Source organism: Oryzias latipes, chromosome 2 (assembly GCF_002234675.1).
Source record: "Oryzias latipes chromosome 2, ASM223467v1".
Taxonomy (NCBI): domain Eukaryota; kingdom Metazoa; phylum Chordata; class Actinopteri; order Beloniformes; family Adrianichthyidae; genus Oryzias; species Oryzias latipes.
The window spans coordinates 1,837,098-1,853,403 of NC_019860.2; the positions used below are offsets into that span (position 1 = coordinate 1,837,098).

Sequence of the window (16,306 nt, forward strand, 5' to 3'; positions counted from 1 at the left end):
GCTTCTCTGAAACAGAAAACTCAGAGTTGTCAATCTCCCGATTGACCAACTCAGAGTTCAAGTTCAACCTCAGAGTTGGTTGATCCTCCTTTCTGAAACAGGCCCCTGGTCTTTTGGAACCGACTCCATCCTGATGCTTCACAGCTGAGTTCCTGTCCACCAGGGGGCAGCACTCCTTCAATCCAGCTGCAGGAAACCTTGATCTTTTGAAGAATCTGAAGCCGTTCAGACACGCCCTGTTACTGAGGAACAAGGAAGTCCTTCAGGAATGTGGTTCTGCTGCAGAACATTCTTCCAAACTCAAGCTGCTCCTCCTTCAGCGGCAGAGAAAAAGTCCTACAAATCATCTGAAAGATCCACATTCTTTCAGTCAGAGCTGGGGCCTGTTTCACAAAGGAGGTTAAGTGTAAACTCTGAGTTCATAAACCCGGAAATCAGGGAAACCCTGGGTTTTCCGTTTCAGAATCGGAGGTTTGTCAAACCAGAGAAAGCAGAGTAAGTCAAACCCGTTTCTGAAAGAGAGTTAACTTTTACTCGGAGTCAGTATCCATGGTTACTTATGCTGTGAACCTAACCTGGTCGGGAGCAGGTTTTATTCTCCAAACTCGAAGTTTTTGCCGGTCCCCTCCCCTTTTTAAAGACGAAGCACTATATTTCGCTTCAACCTTCATTGCCCACATTTCCGTCACGCGATCTAAGTGACAAGAATGGCTTGTCCTTTTTTGGAGGACCCAATAGACGAGGAGGCTGCATTAATTCGTAGAGAATTACATTTACGTCGTACGAGGATTTTGAGACCTCGACTCGATGTTTTGTCATTTCCCCATACGTTTTTGTTTGAGCGTTACCGTTTTTCGTTGCAGTCAATTACATATACAAAATGAAAACAACATTAGGTCTTGCTATGTAGATGTTTCATATGTCAAATATTGTCAACAAAGCCTACATCCATGACATGCTCACATTTGACCTGATTGAATTCTGTTTTTATACTTCATTTTTAGCTGCTGCCATGTTTCTTTTAATTCCTGCAGGATTGCATCTACATGAAAATGAAATCAGGGACATTGAATTAGATTAATGTAACAATTACTTTTTGGAAACACAATTTTCTAGCACTGCTTACTTTCTTAATCCCATATAAACCTATACCACTTGATCAATACAGGGGTAGTGTTGCAGCGTGTGTGTGCTGAGCGGGGTGCAATCCACGAGAGACAAGGGGAGGGGCGATTGCAGGTGCAGATGGGGGGGGGTGGGGTGAGCACGGATGAGGAGGACGGAGAAGGTGTCATTCCCAGAATAACTGTTTTGGAGTCATTCTTATTCCGCTCTGGAGGTTGAGGGTTTCCAACGGGAAGTGAACCCCGAAGGAGAATTCCCTTCAGCCCTGAAGGAAATCTCCCCTGCGCTTCTGACCACGGTCGATCGGAAAGACGAGAGAAAAGAAGGAAGTCTTTGCGCAGCGAAAGGTTCAACAGTAGACAAAAGTTCACTTTTAAAAACACAATTGCATGTATTAATATTAAACTGACCAACGTTTGCTAGAGGGGAAGGTTAACAAAAAAGTCCTCTAAACATTACCGACGTTAAATGCATTTTCCCCCAGATTGGTTCTGTACACTATGCAGCATTTCATGCAATTACACCAGGAATAACACTTCAAAAGTACGCCTAAATATCACCATTTTTTATTTCACACCTTACGCTATTTAAAAAGTTATTACATCCAATATTTTATAACAATGATTTAAATGCAAACTTAGGCATTAACTTGAGCAGCTATGTTTTCCACGCTAACTGTCTCTGTTTTCCAGATGCAGCGGTGTTGCTTTTCTTCTGGAATATGTTCTCATATTCACTGTAACTCTGCAGCAGCACGTCAAGTTCAGCTGGAGAAAAATACGCAGACCTCTTTGTTTTCACGGTTGCCATGGTGACTCGTGATATCTGCGCTCCATTGATAATGGCTTCTTATAGACGCGGTGCGCACGCTCACCTCCGAATCAGTCCACTCAGAGTTGATTGATCTAACGCGGATCAGCTGCTCTGAAACTGAAAACTCAGAGTTGTCAATCTCTCGATTGACCAACTCAGAGTTCAGGTTTGACCTCAGAGTTGGTTGAACCTCCTTTGTGAAACAGGCCCCAGCTCTCAGGTTCAGAATCTTGTTCCAAACAGTCTGAATGTTGATGTTTCTGTCAGCAGTAAAGAGGTCAGAGGTCAGAGCTTTCAGTCACCAATGTGATCAGAAACATTCACAGAGAAACTAGGAATGTTCCCTAAAATCAGAACAATGTTGATGTTTGCAGATCAATTCCTTAAAGCTGATGATGTGTTTGAGCTCAAAGGAACATTTCTGCTTTGAACAGACGACCACCACGACCATGAAGGCATCACAGCTCCTGCTCCAAACTCCAACATGTCGGCTGTGATGCAACAACCTGACAGTTGATCTGACAGCAAAGGAATGGATGAGGAAGACAGACGAGAAGGAAAGTCTCTGCAGAGAGTTGAGAGACGACAGGAACAGAAAACAGACTCAGGTGGTTGGAGGAAGATCAGCAGGTATGAGGTGGAGAAGAGAAACACCTGAAGATCCTTTGAGGGAAAACAGAGATTTGGATGTTTGGAAAGATCAATGGGACTCTTTTTCTGGACTTTGTCTAAACTTCCTGCATTGATCAAAGTGTCAAACTAAAGGGTTTTTCTGCTCCTCACATCTTTCTCTGTTGGAATCTGTCAGAGTTTTTCCTGGAAGCTCTGACAGATCTGGAAGATCCACATTCTTTCAGTTTGATGTTTTCTTTGTCATCAAATCTCTTCCTCAAACGGCTTTTCTGACTTGTTCACATTCAGACTTCAATCTGTTCAGTTCTGAGTTTTAGCAGAGGAGAGCCATCATCTAAATCCTAAAAGCATCTCAATCCTAAAAAGAATCTGACAAAATTCCTCTAAAAATCCAATAGAATCTGTAATCAAACTAATGACTATTCATCACCAAATCCACGTCAAGTCATTTTGCTTCAGTTTTAGGATCTTGTGGATTTGAAACGTTGTGATTCTAACAGACATGGAAAGAAAAGCTTCTCAGCTTCACTGTCAGCCATTTTCCTGAGCTGCATGTGAACAAACTCTCTGTTCCTCTGAGTCTGACTGATGATCAGAAGGAGCTGTTTCCAGGAAATAGTCAGGCCCCTCCCTTCAGCTCCATCAGAGTTTCTGCTTCAGTGTCAGTAGATGACAGATGAGGGGGGGTCATGCACGTCTGGATGGAGGAGAAAAGAAAGCAGAAGGTCACATGACCTTCACTGAGGTCAAGTATCTGTCAATCTGACACCTTGAAGCTCCGCCCCTCCTCCCAGTGACTGTCAGGTTTCTGGTTGAACTTGTTCTCTGTCTTTAGTTTCTCTAAACGTCCTGCTGTGTTCATGGGATGTTTCTTCCTCCATCTTCATCTCAAATTCTCAGGTCACTTTACAAACATTGATTAGCTTGATTAGCGTCAGGAAAAAACTTGGGGGGTATTCCAGAAAGCAGGTTATGCTAGCCCGCACGGTTTGTTTGAGGCTAAGGAAGTTGATAACCTCAGCTTTCGGTTCTAGAAATGGAGGTATGTTTCAGGGTAGGTCAAGTTGCCATAGCAACTCATGCTCTGAACATAACCTGGTCTGGAGCAGGTTTAGTTGAAGCTTAGTTTGTTTACAGAGAGGTGAAGCAGCATGGCGTGTCCATTTGAAGATGATTTAGTGGATGAAGAAGCTCAGATAATACTTTATCCACCATGAGAGGATGATAAGACCACATATGGATGTTGGAAAGATAAACTTTTTTATTTTGATCTAACTTAATTATTTGCTTCAGTTAAGATAAATTATTTACTTTTTTGTTAAGTCAGCTTTAAAATAACACGTAGTTTTCAGACAGTTATTTTACTTTCATTCAAATTAATTCAATTAATTAGGTGTAACTTTGGACCTGCTGTTAGAGCGGCACCGCAAGGGATTGTGGGATATCATTCCCTTTGTCTGTCTGGACGGATTTGAGTTTAAGTGTGGGTTTTTGACCAAATGTGTTTAGTTGTTCAGCTGTTTTACTGTGTCTCACTGTGTTTTGCCGAGTTATTTTGTCCTACTCTGCTTACGTCTCTGCACCATGAGTGAGACGGAGGGAGAGGATGATAAGTTTATATAGCACCCCTAGTGTCTAACAATGTAATGGAAAAATCAGAGAAATAGATAAAGGCATTGAGTTCATTATGTAAATCCATTTAGTTTCATTCATTATATTTTTTATAAAAATGAGTATATGTGCCGGCTTAAACTTAGAAATATGACAGTTCAAGAAATATAAGTAATTAAAATGGAAAAAGGATTAATGGAGTAATGTGACATTTAGTTAAATAAATTTGTAAATTTGAGCTGTAAAAAAATATGGAATTGGATAGACTTAATAAATAAGGTTGAAAAATGTAACTCAATTACTTGTTACCAATTGAATTAATTCATTGTAGTTGGATAAGTTATATATATGTGTCACAATGAAAATAAACATGAGATAGAAACTTGTGTGTTTACTTTGTCTGTTCTACTACTACAGGCAGAAACTCTTTCTTTTGCTGATGATGCAGCCGTGTTACTTTTTTGATGGGCGTATCATCTTCATACGCCGTCATTAAAAGCTCAGACTCCGTCTCATGGAAGTATAGCACTCTCTTTTTGTTCTCCACACGTTTCCATGGTGACTAAGGAAATTGACGATCTATTGAGAATGTCTTTATGTACTCACTGTGCACGTGCATTAACCCAGGGTTACCAAGTCGAGCGTAATAACGCCAACTCATATCCGGTCTTTTGGAACCGACATACCCAGAGTAAGCAAGTTCAGGCGGATTTCAGCCAGAGTTCAGGGTTAAAGTCAGGGTAGTTTAAACATGCTTCCTGGAATACCCCCCTGATCAAATCCTGATCCTCTGACTGTGGTGCAGTGGGCGTTGACATAAAAATTTCCTCTTCAGCTGCTCCACCTGCTGCCCCGCCCACCTGTGCTGCCCCGCCCACCTGTGCTGCCCCGCCTCCATCCAGGTGGACTCTTCCTGGTTGTGAGTCAGTGATCTGTGCTGCAGCTGCGTTGACACGGTGAGGGAGACTCTTCTTCCTCTTCATCTCTTTGCAGAAACTGAAGTGAGTTTGTTTCTGGAACTTTGTCTTCACTAACTTGACTGTTTGTTTCTGAATGTTTGGAGAAGATCTTCTTCTTTCTCTGCAAACTCTCATCCCTCTGCTGTTTCCAAAGCTTCATCATTGTTGGATCAACAACATGGAGGACTCTTCTTCATCACCTCAACAACAATCAGCTGATGCTTGTTGTGTTTTTTCATTTCTGACTCCAAACCTTCCTGTTCTCCTCCATCCAAGTCTGTGTGAGAACTCATTACTAAAGTAATAGATTACAGTTCCAGGTAACTGTGTGCTGGAACACAGTAGAGTAATATTTCCTCATTCCATGTTCAGGAACTCTCAGATTCCATCAGACAAACAACCTAGAATAGAAATGTTTGTAGCAGAGAGACTATGAGGCCTTAGTGGATGAAAACAAAGATTTATCTGCTTTTCTTCTCCAACTATGATTTCTATTTTTCATATCATCTTAAATGACTCTGTTAGTCTTCATTGACGCTAAACTTTAGTTGTGTTTTGTCTGTTTTTGACACAGAGTTGTTTGTCTAGTTTTTCTAGTTCTGTCGTTTGTACTTTATGACAGAGTATTGGAGCCTCCATCAAAATAAAAATTGAAATACATCTACTAGAATAAAGTAGTACAATTATGAGAAAAAGGTTGTAATTTTATGAGAACAAACTCGTAGGATTATGGGTAAAAGAGTCAATATTTTACAAAAATAAAGTTATATTTTTATAAGTTCTGAGTTGAGAATGAAAGTCTTCAATTTATAAATCAATAGTCTGTTCACTAAGAAAAGTCTAGGAAACAAACAGGAACCAGTATGGTGAGAGACATAGAGAACATCGTCTTTCATTCAGAAACGCTTTCTCTAACAAGGAAATATTTAGTCTTTTAGTAAGTCAACATTGTTTTAGTATATGTTTAAAGACATTGAAGAGAATTTCAGGACACTGGACGTCTTCATAATAAGATTCTTGACCCACAGAAAGTGGATTTCTGGCAGAACCGTTTACACCGTCTGCAGTATGGCTGTAGAGGTCCAAAGGTGTTATGCTAGGGTTACACAATCAACTCTATTTTTAAAAAGCAATTATTATTATTATTATTCCAATAATTCTACTACTTTATCTTTGTAGTATTTCTAATTTTTCTCATGAATTTATAACTTTATTTTTAAGGTGGTCCTAGTACTCCGTGGTAGAACCTGATTTAATAAAAATGTTTTTTTTTCTGAGGTTCAAAGTCCTGTAGTTCTGTTTGTACTTTTTTTTTAAGCATGTTTTCAGTCTGGAAAAGTTTGTTACGTAAAATAAACGTAACAAATAAAAAGTTGGACCTTGTTTACTGTCTGATAACACAGACAGTTTCTTTGTATTTGTCTGCGATCATTGGTTCCTTCATTCCTGAAAACAGAGATTTGGATGTTTGGAAAGATCAATGGGACTCTTTTTCTGGACTTTTTCTAAACTTCCTGCATTGATCAAAGTGTCAAACTAAAGGGTTTTTCTGCTCCTCACATCTTTCCCATCTGGCCCAGTCACAAAGACAAAAAATGATAAAGATGTTTAAAAGAAAAGTCAGGTTTCTAGTCCATTCCTCTGGCGAATTATGATTTTTTCAAAGAAATAACTGAAATGTGCAATTCCGCCACTAGGGAAAGCAAAGGAAAAGGAAGACAGATGAAACAGCAAATCTCTGCATGTGCCAAAAGCAAAATCTAACAGCTCTGCATCTGGGTAGGATGTAGTTTGGTTCCTCCTGAGCCTCACCGCTGTTGTATTATAAGAATGATCAGTAGTGACACAATAATGACAAAAATGTTGTCAAAAGAAGGTTGAAGTAGAGTGCTGATCTTTATTTGGTGCAGTTGTATTTGTTCACTGAGCTGAATGCCATACCTGCATGCTTGGTATGTCATCAACAGGTCCCAGTGCTCAACGAATATAACATTCAGCACCACTATGAGACTCACCATGAAGAAAGGTTTTACCATTTGGAGTTCAGAAAAGACAGGATTTACCGACTATTAGCTGGACTGACAAAATAACCGTCGGCATTTACTGCAGCATGACGTCATTGATGGAGCAGTGACAGACACCTGATTGCAGACAAGTTGGAGAAAACATTTATGAGTCTGTCAAGATTACGATTGCAGATCCAACATCTCTGAGGAGATTTGGACGCCAAATGAAGGAATCCAGTCATTTATTGTATTTGCGGTCGCTATTGATGAAAGCACAGACATCACCGATAAATGTAACTGTGCACATTTATTAGAGGTGTTGAAGAGACCGTCACAGCTGAGTTTCTAGAGTTGATGGACACAACAGCTGAGGACATAGTCAGCTCTCTAGTTTTAGTGCTGGACAATGGTGGAGTGAACTGGTCACGTGATGTCAGTCTGGTCACTGATGACACCCATTAAAAGTTTGGAAGAAGGCAGGAAACCAGGAAAAGACTATTGGACATGTCATTGGGTTTTGCTCACTTAAATGACAGTAAATGTGTTTCTGCAGAGGATCTGAATCCTGATATTGATGACGTTTCAGGAGAGAAAGGAGGTTAATTCCAAATTCTTATGTTTACAAAAGTTTGCAAGTTTCATTTAATTTAATTTTTCACTGATTTGCACAATTACATTTTGGGCAGGTGTTTCATTTTTTCCGTAGCCCCTCTTGTGTTTATTATCAGATTGATTCAGTGTCAGATGTAAAATATTCAGTCTGTGTAAAATTGAATAAACCAATTTCTTTTAAAGTTAAATGCCCTTTCTTTGAGATCCATTGGCCTCTGTGAATGAATGTGTCATAATAACTGATTACGCTACCAAAAAAAGAGCTGTTTTTTGCTTTTAGGTTACTGGTACATACAGGTTGAATGTGGCCCCCAAACCAAAATGACTTTGACACCCCTGGTCTAAATCCTAAAAACACCAAAATCATAGAAACATGTAATCCTAAACATGTGACCACCGGCTTCCACTGAACCAAAACTCAGTGAATCTCAGAGTACTGAAGTTCAGTCCAATTGAAAACAAACTGAGACTACTTCCAAAAATGGATCAGAGAGCAGTTCCTGGTCCCGGACCAGAATCCACTTGGGTTTATTAAGACTGAATATTTGTGGAAACAAAGTCTGGTTCACTTAAACCAAATGTGTCCAGTCTGAACACTCTACGTTTTCCTCTTATGGACTAAACTCACTGAAGCTGACATCTGATCCTCTGATTGTGTTTACATTGTTTTCACTTTACCAGAAATAAACTTTATTATCAGAAATCTTCATGAAACCAAATCCTCCTTCATAGAAATGAGAACAACTTGGTGGTAAATTTGTCTCGTCAGAAGTTTTTCTTCTGCAGCTGTTCTAAAGGAAAGAACTAAAAACTAATTCAGGACTCATGATACAGTTTTCAGAGAGTAATATTGTAATGGATTACTTTAGAACAAGTAACCTGGAATGTTTTCCAGTTTAGAGGTTCAACAGTGGAATCAAAGTCTCTGTTGGAGCTTTGAGAGGAAGAATTTGATTTCTGTCTGTTTTTATTGATGCTTCATGTTTCCTGAAGTGTAGAAACAGGAAGTTTGTTGTTTCTTTGTCAAAGTGACTGACTGGAAATGTTGCTGCTGCAGCTCCATGTCTCCACCTGGTGGAGGGAGAGCAGAAGTGCAGCAGCTGATGGCAGCTTCCTCTGATGATGATGAGGGTTTCCTCTGCAGGTGAAGGTGGGAGGTGTGTGTGAGCTGATGTGGATCCAGTGAATCCAGCAGCATGGATCAGGGGGAGGACACACAGGAGGGAGCCCCTTCCCCTCTAAGCAGAGATGGTAACCATGGCAACCAGAGCAAAGCTGATAGGTGAGATAAACATCTCCAACTGTCCATTATCTTCTCCATGTCAGAGCTCAAGACTCAGACCAGCAACCTTCATTCTTCACAGGAACCAACCTGGACCTGAACCTGGATCTGTATCCAGCTGTGTGTCCAAAAGGAGTGACGAGTCAGATGATTATTTAACTAAATCCCAAAACAGTCAATCAAGAGTGAAAGAGTAAGTGTTTTTGTCAGGTGCATGTTTTGAATTCAACAGAAAAAACTCCATGTGCTCATCATAGTTTGTCCATAACAAACACCATGTTCGAGTACAAAGGTGTCCATCAATACATGTGGCATCAGGACATCCTATTTAGGAGATTGATCATTGACATTGTAGTTGTTTCAGGCGACCCTCAGCCTTGTTTCTTGGACAATCTGGTAAATAGTGTTCTTTGGAGATTTCACTTGAATTTAATTTAATTTCACTTTAACCTTAATCATCCACAGTTGGTACTTCTCCTTGAAAAGACATTTGTTGTTAAAGCTACATTTCCAGCGTTTTGGAGCTTTTCTCAATCCATGAATAGAAAGTAGAAACTGAACTGATGACAATTCCAGCTGCTGTACGACAACCTGAACTCTCATCACCGATAGCAACAGGTTGAACTTCTGCCACAATTTAAATTCAAATTTCATTTTGAACTAGTTTATTTTTAGGTTTTTGCATCCAAAATATTAAAATTTCATGACTTTACAAAAAATACAGAAGATTTCCTTTTCCACAAACTTTACAAAGACATAGAAATTGCATTTTCCAAACCAGGTTTTTCATGACCGTATGAACCCTGTTTAAAGCTGAACTTTAGACTATATTTGTCCATCAATGACATAAAGGTCAACAGATTTCCATTGCAGTCTAATAAATCTGTTAGTCTTAGTTCAACATAGCGGCTGAGTAGCTCGGTTGGTAAGGTAAGCGGCTACCATGCAGGAATCCAGGGTTCGATTCCCGGAGGGGAAGAAACAATGCTACTGGGGGCAATTACCATATCAATGACGAGCAGTTAACATCACTCAGTGAGGGTCCTTAGGCCCTTAACGCTGCTGCCTCCCGAGCAGCTCACCGCTCCCCCAGGGGATGGGTCAAATGCGGAGAAGAATTTCCCCATTGAGGGATAAATAAAGTATACAAAAAAAAAAAAAAAATGATTTTCTACTCATCAATGTTGTTCTATGAATACAAAGAGTTGATCCACGAGGACAGAAACTGAGGCTGAAAATGAATTAGTAAATCTGAAGAATGACTTGATGGAAATTGGACAAAACAAGCAGAATCCTGCTGATCTGAAAGTCTGTCCTTCAAAATAAAGTCCCTGGAAATGTCCCCTACTGTGGTTAATGCTTCTTTCTCATTCCCATCTCTAATCAGACAGTGACTAAGTCATTGGAGATTTCACTTTCTTTCACTTCATTGACTGCCTGATGGAATTCAGAGATTGATGACATGTAGAAATGTCACATCATTTTAAATATTAAGGTTGATGCCTTTGAAAACAATCATGTTTTTAAATAATATAGTATAATTTGAAACTAATTTTACAGTTAAGATTTATGTTTTTGTCCACAAACAAATCCGTTATTTCAGTAACAATACCTGCATGCAGTTTCACACAGTTGTCGTTTTAACAGACTGTCTCACTGCAGATCAGTCTGTTCATGATCTGAGTTCAATAGTTTAACATGGAAGATAATCTGATCAACCTCCAGAACACAAAAAATGAGTTTCTAATAAAACAATTGTTTTCCCATCAGGATTCTACAGAGATTTGGATCTAAATCCAGCAGTGTTTCCCCAAGGAGTGACAAGTCAACAAGTCATATTTCAGACTGCAAAGACATCAGTCCAGCAGTGGAACAGTGAGTGTTTGTCAGAGTTTTTGGAGGCTGGATTCTAGTTCAGATGATCAACAGTTTCCAGATGAAGGACTTGAGGTCTGGTTCAGTTCTGGATCTCTCTGATCAGACTCACTTGGAGCATCATGTGTGTGATGAGATCTTTTCAGTTGAGTCTTCTGAGAGTCTCTGAGAGACATCAGAGATGTTGGAGAAGAAAACATGTTGACTGCTGACTCTGACTGACAGCAGCTCCAGTCTGATTCCAACCAAATCAGGAGAAAAGTTCCAGTTTTCTCTGGAATTTGGAGATTTTCACGTTGAAAATGTCTGAGTTTGGTTTCATAGTGTGGCTGATTTCTCCAAGTCTGATAAAGTTGACCACGCCCACAATGTGATCGTCCAGCAGGTCATCCACAGACTTTGCTGCTTTGTGCCCAACATTGTCGTCTGGATTGAGTCCCAAATAAATAAACGGTTCATTCTGGTCAATATTTAATACTTCTCCAAAGTTTTTCTCTGTAATGTTTGTGGATAAAGTAGGAAGAACTAAACAGACTGGAGATATTGTGAAGAACACAGTTGTTGATGATGTCATTCTCATGTATTTCTGTGTGACCAGCACAAAAAGTGACGGAAATTCACGTTGACCACACGTAATACCTGCAGCAAAGATGCACATTGCTGCAGGTATTTTAACGTCGTCCCAGGCTAAATGTTGTCTGTACTGTATTCAAAGTTCAAGTCCCGTCAGCGTTCACTCCTAGGTGTGTGAAATGTGTTCCTCTGTTGGCCCCTCCCCCGGGGGAGCAGTGAGCTGCAGACACAGCCACTCAGGAACCATTTGGTGTTTGAACCCTGACCTTCATCATCCACAGTTGGTACTTCTCCTTGAAAAGACATTTGTTGTTAAAGCTACATTTCCAGCATTTTGGAGCTTTTCTCAATCCATGAATAGAAAGTAGAAACTGAACTGATGACAATTCCAGCTGCTGTACGACAACCTGAACTCTCATCACCGATAGCAACAGGTTGAACTTCTGCCACAATTTCGATTCAAATATCATGATAAACTAGTTTATTTTCATGTTTTTGCATCCAAAATATTAAAACTGCACGACTTTTCCAAAACTTTACAGAGTATTTATTTTTTCACTAACTTTTTAGAAATTACATTTTCATTTTCCAAAACTTTTCCAGGTTTTCCATGACAGTATGAATTCTCTTTAAAGCTGAACTTCAGATTCTATTTGTCCATTAATGACATAAAGGTCAACAGATTTCCATTTTAGTCTAATAAATCTGTTAGAATTTAGTTCAACATAAATTTTCTTCTCATCAATGTTGTTCTATGAATACAAAGAGTTGATCCACGAGGACAGAAACTGAGGCTGAAAATGAATTAGTAAATCTGAAGAATGACTTGATGGAAATTGGAGAAAACAAGCAGAATCCTGCTGATCTGAAAGTCTGTCCTTCAAAATAAAGTCCCTGGAAATGTCCCCTGCTGTGGTTAATGCTTCTTTCTCATTCCCATCTCTAATCATGTTTAATGTCGCTTTCCCTGCACAAACCCCACTGCAGACAATGTCTATTTTACCCTTGTCCAGGGGATGTTTTAATAAAGTCCTTGCTTCGACATTACAGGTATACACACTCCACTTCCGGTGTTCCACTCTCAACTCTCAGGTCGGAACCCAAAACTAAACAAGCAATTCCTATTGCTACAAATCAGACAGTGACTAAGTCATTGAAGATTTCACTTTGTTTCACTTCATTTACAGCCTGATGGAATCCATAGATTGATGACATGTAGAAATGTCACATCATTTAAAGATTTAGGATTCAGCCTGATGCTTTTGAGAACAATAAAAATGAAACAGTATCTGAAAACAAATTTAAATATTAGATTCGTGTCTTTGTCCATACACAAATCCATGATTCCAGTAACAATACCTGCATGCAGTGTCACACAGCTGTCAGAAGGGGGCGTTTTATCAGACTGTCTAACTGCAGATCAGTCTGTCCATGATCTGAGTTCAATAGTTCAACATGGAAGAGAATCTGATGAACCTTCATAACAGAAGACATTAGTTTGTGATAAAGCATTTGTTTTCCCCCATCAGGAATCAACAGAGACCTGGATCCAGCTGTGGGTCCCCCAGGACAGACGTGTCAACGGATTTTAATCCAGACTCCAACGACGTCAGTTCAGGAGTGGAACAGTAAGTGTTTGTCAGAGATTCCATAATTTAGGAGCCAACACAGCAAACGTACAGCCTCCATGAAACGTACATTTGGTTCTAAGAACCATTAACACAAACTGGTGAGAGGAACATAAGGACTTTAGGGGGGAATATTTCAAAGGCAGACTGGAGAGGTAAAAAGGTGCCGTACCTGCAAAGGATATTAATGTAAGTACCAGAATAAAAACGAAGTATTGCACTGGCAGCCAGGTCAAAGAGACCAAGATCGGTGTTCTGTGGTCAAACTTCTTTGCCCCACAAATAAATCTGGCTGCTGTGTTTTGGACCAGCTGCAGTCTGGCTATTACAACCTTGGGTAATCCAGTTTTTGAAAAGCTGCAATAATTTAGTCTGGACAACATGAAGGCATGAGTGACAATATCACAGTTTGTTGTTAACATGAAAGACTTAATTCTAACCAGACGTCACATCTAAAAGAAGCAGGACCTGGTCCCAGCATTTATTTCGAGGTGGAGCTTCAGAGCTGCATCAAGTTTCACACCTAGGTTTGTGACCACAGACTGTTCAAAAGGGGCAAGAGAGAGGAGATCAATGCCACGATTTTTTTGACCACAACGGTAAACACAGCTACCTCAGTTTTGCTTTCATTCAGGCCAAAAAGGTTAACCAACATCCACGCCCTAACTTCAATAAGGCAGTCAATTATTGAGTTAATCATGCGGTCGGGTCCCTCACATATAGGGACATAAATTTGGCAGTTGTCTGCATAAAGGTTAAAGTTCACCTTATGCTTCCAAAACCGCATTCCCTGTGGCAGCAAGTAGATGGAAAACAACAATGGGCAGAATTCAAAGGGCAAGTCTGATGGTCTGAGAGCACCATCAGCAGGATCAGTTGGGAAACATTCACTTTTCTGTAAATGTTATTTTTACCCTGATGGAACAGAATTACACTAAAAAACTCCAAACCGAAGAAAGTGAATTTATGGGATCAGTTACATATAATATCAAATCATCGGCATATTACGACAGTCTGTGTTCAATCCCTTCACGAGTAATCCATCTAAACAATGGGGCAGGCCTTAAAATAATAGACAATGGCTCAACTGCAATGGGAAAAACAAAGGCGATAAGGGACAGCCCTGTTGAATACCGCGTTCAAGAGTGAAAAACTCAGAGTGAGTGTCATTGATATGCATACTGGCTTTGGGAAATGTGTTATGAAGGCGAATCCAGGCAATTAATTTATCACCAAAACCTAATTTTTTTAGTACAGCAAACATATACTTACACTCCACTCTATCAATGCTTTTTTAACATCTGGGGAAATATTAATCTCAGGAAGTTCAGCTGAGTGTTTGGAATAGATTAAATTCAAAAGTGTGCGGGTGTTAAAAAACCATCAATGCCCTTTTATGAAGCCATTTTGCTCTTTGGACATTATAATAATTAGAAAAATAGTGGATTGGATTTATCTGTGCTTTTCCAGACACTTATAGGGCTTACAATGTGTCCATTTTTCATTCACACTTGGTGATGGTAAGCTACTGATGTAGCCACAGCTGCCCTGGGGCAGACTGACAGAGGCGTGGCTGCCAGAGGCATGGCTGCCAGTGTGCCCCTCTGACCATCACCATGACATTCATGTGGATTCACAGGCCAGTGGAGCCGACCTTCTCAGCCACCTGAGACATTGCTGCCCATAGACAACAGCACGTTCTCTCCAGACGAGATGCTATAATATCTGGACCTGAAATTAATTTCAGTTGAATTCACACGCCTAGTGATAGAGACTAGGCGTGTGAATTCGTAAGAGTCTGGCGATACGATAAGTATCCCGACAAGTGCCCCACGATACAATACTTACCCCGATCTTATACACATTTTCTTTCTTTTTTTCAAAGTATGACTTGAGAAAAACTCCACCTGAATTTCAATACGTCATACATTGTAAGAACATTTTCAGAATCTGTTTATTTAATGATCACAATGTTTGGCACTGCAACTGCTTCTCATATATAAGCTGCTTTTACTCAAGCAAACTCATAGTGCGTTTATTTTGGTAACTTCCAATATAGAAAGTCAACAGTCAACATTGTCTGATTTCCACAACAAAATATTTCTCAGTATAATAAAAACAATGCAATGAATGTGCCTTAACCAGGTAGCTGAACTAGAATCTATTGCTGGGAGGTTCTGCAGAACTTTGGCCCGTTTTGCCGACAGCATTTTGGTTGATGCTAAGTCCTTTAGCCGCTAAAAAGCCCCACAAGCCACGATTTTATATGATACTGGCAGCAACATGGCACAGAGTTTCAGTTCAGTACCCATCCTAAGTAAAAACTAAGTAGTTCATGTCTCATAACAACAGAACAAGCTGCATCTAGCTGAGATCTATGGAGTGATATTTCTGCCACCATGTTGCACACAAAACTTTCTAAGTTGAACACAAAACTTTCTAATTTTTTTGCTCAAAAAAAAATTTTTTTTTGCACAAAAATTTTTTTTTTTTGCTTTCAAAAACGTTTATTGCGTTTGCAAAACACATTTCTTTACGTGCGTTGTGTCAAATCTCGCTTTTGTCTTATCTTTGATTTTGCTGACTACTTTGAGCGCGACTTAGCGTGATATGACTGCCACTGGCATCGCCAAAAAGAAATTTGCATGCGTTGCGTGTCATCTCACTTTTTTCCCATCTTTGTTGAGTTAAGTTTCAGTTTGATGTGACAAGCTGCCATCAAACAGCTGCTGATTGCTCAGCTGTATTCCAACCAATCAAGTGTCTCTGTCTCATATCGACGGTACTCCGAGGCAGACATTGACTTTGTGTCGGTTCTGTTCGTACGGGGTTCTGCCGTTTTCAACCACTCTGGCCCGTTTGTCTCAGAATAAAGCCCAGAAGGAGCAGCTAAGCAGCTAAAATAAAACAGAGTTTTGTATTTATTCCTGTCTGTGTAGAGACCAACGTGTTTAAAACGTCTGCTGCAAAAAAGAAAAAAACGTCCGAGCTCCGACTCCATCCAGCCGGAAGAAGTTAAACTTTTGAAGATTTGTATCTGAACTATTGTTTTATTTTAATAAATAATTGTTGAAATATTAAAAGAAAATAGCATTTTTGATGACTAATATTTTTAAACTTTGGACAAACGCTCACAAGTTCTAAAACATGAGACACTGGTGAAAATTTACATCAAAGTTAAAAATGCTT

The 16,306-nt window shown here is 39.7% G+C and overlaps 1 protein-coding gene across 2 annotated transcripts in view; it reads left to right on the forward strand.

Annotated features, from left to right (window-relative positions):
* Nucleotides 1-5,014: 5,014 nt before the first annotated feature.
* LOC110016784 (NACHT, LRR and PYD domains-containing protein 12) overlaps nt 5,015-16,306 on the forward strand; it is a 94,520-nt gene continuing 83,228 nt past the window's right edge. Inside the window, exons 1-5 of one of the 2 annotated variants that reach the window (XM_023961423.1) lie at nt 5,015-5,183; nt 8,904-9,041; nt 9,124-9,234; nt 10,812-10,916; nt 13,019-13,117. In XM_023961423.1, coding sequence (XP_023817191.1) covers nt 8,956-9,041; nt 9,124-9,234; nt 10,812-10,916; nt 13,019-13,117 — 401 coding nt within the window. In that variant the 5' untranslated portion in view covers nt 5,015-5,183; nt 8,904-8,955. The remainder of the gene's footprint in view (nt 5,184-8,903; nt 9,042-9,123; nt 9,235-10,811; nt 10,917-13,018; nt 13,118-16,306) is intronic. The other variant, XM_023961428.1, reaches the window with a different exon arrangement.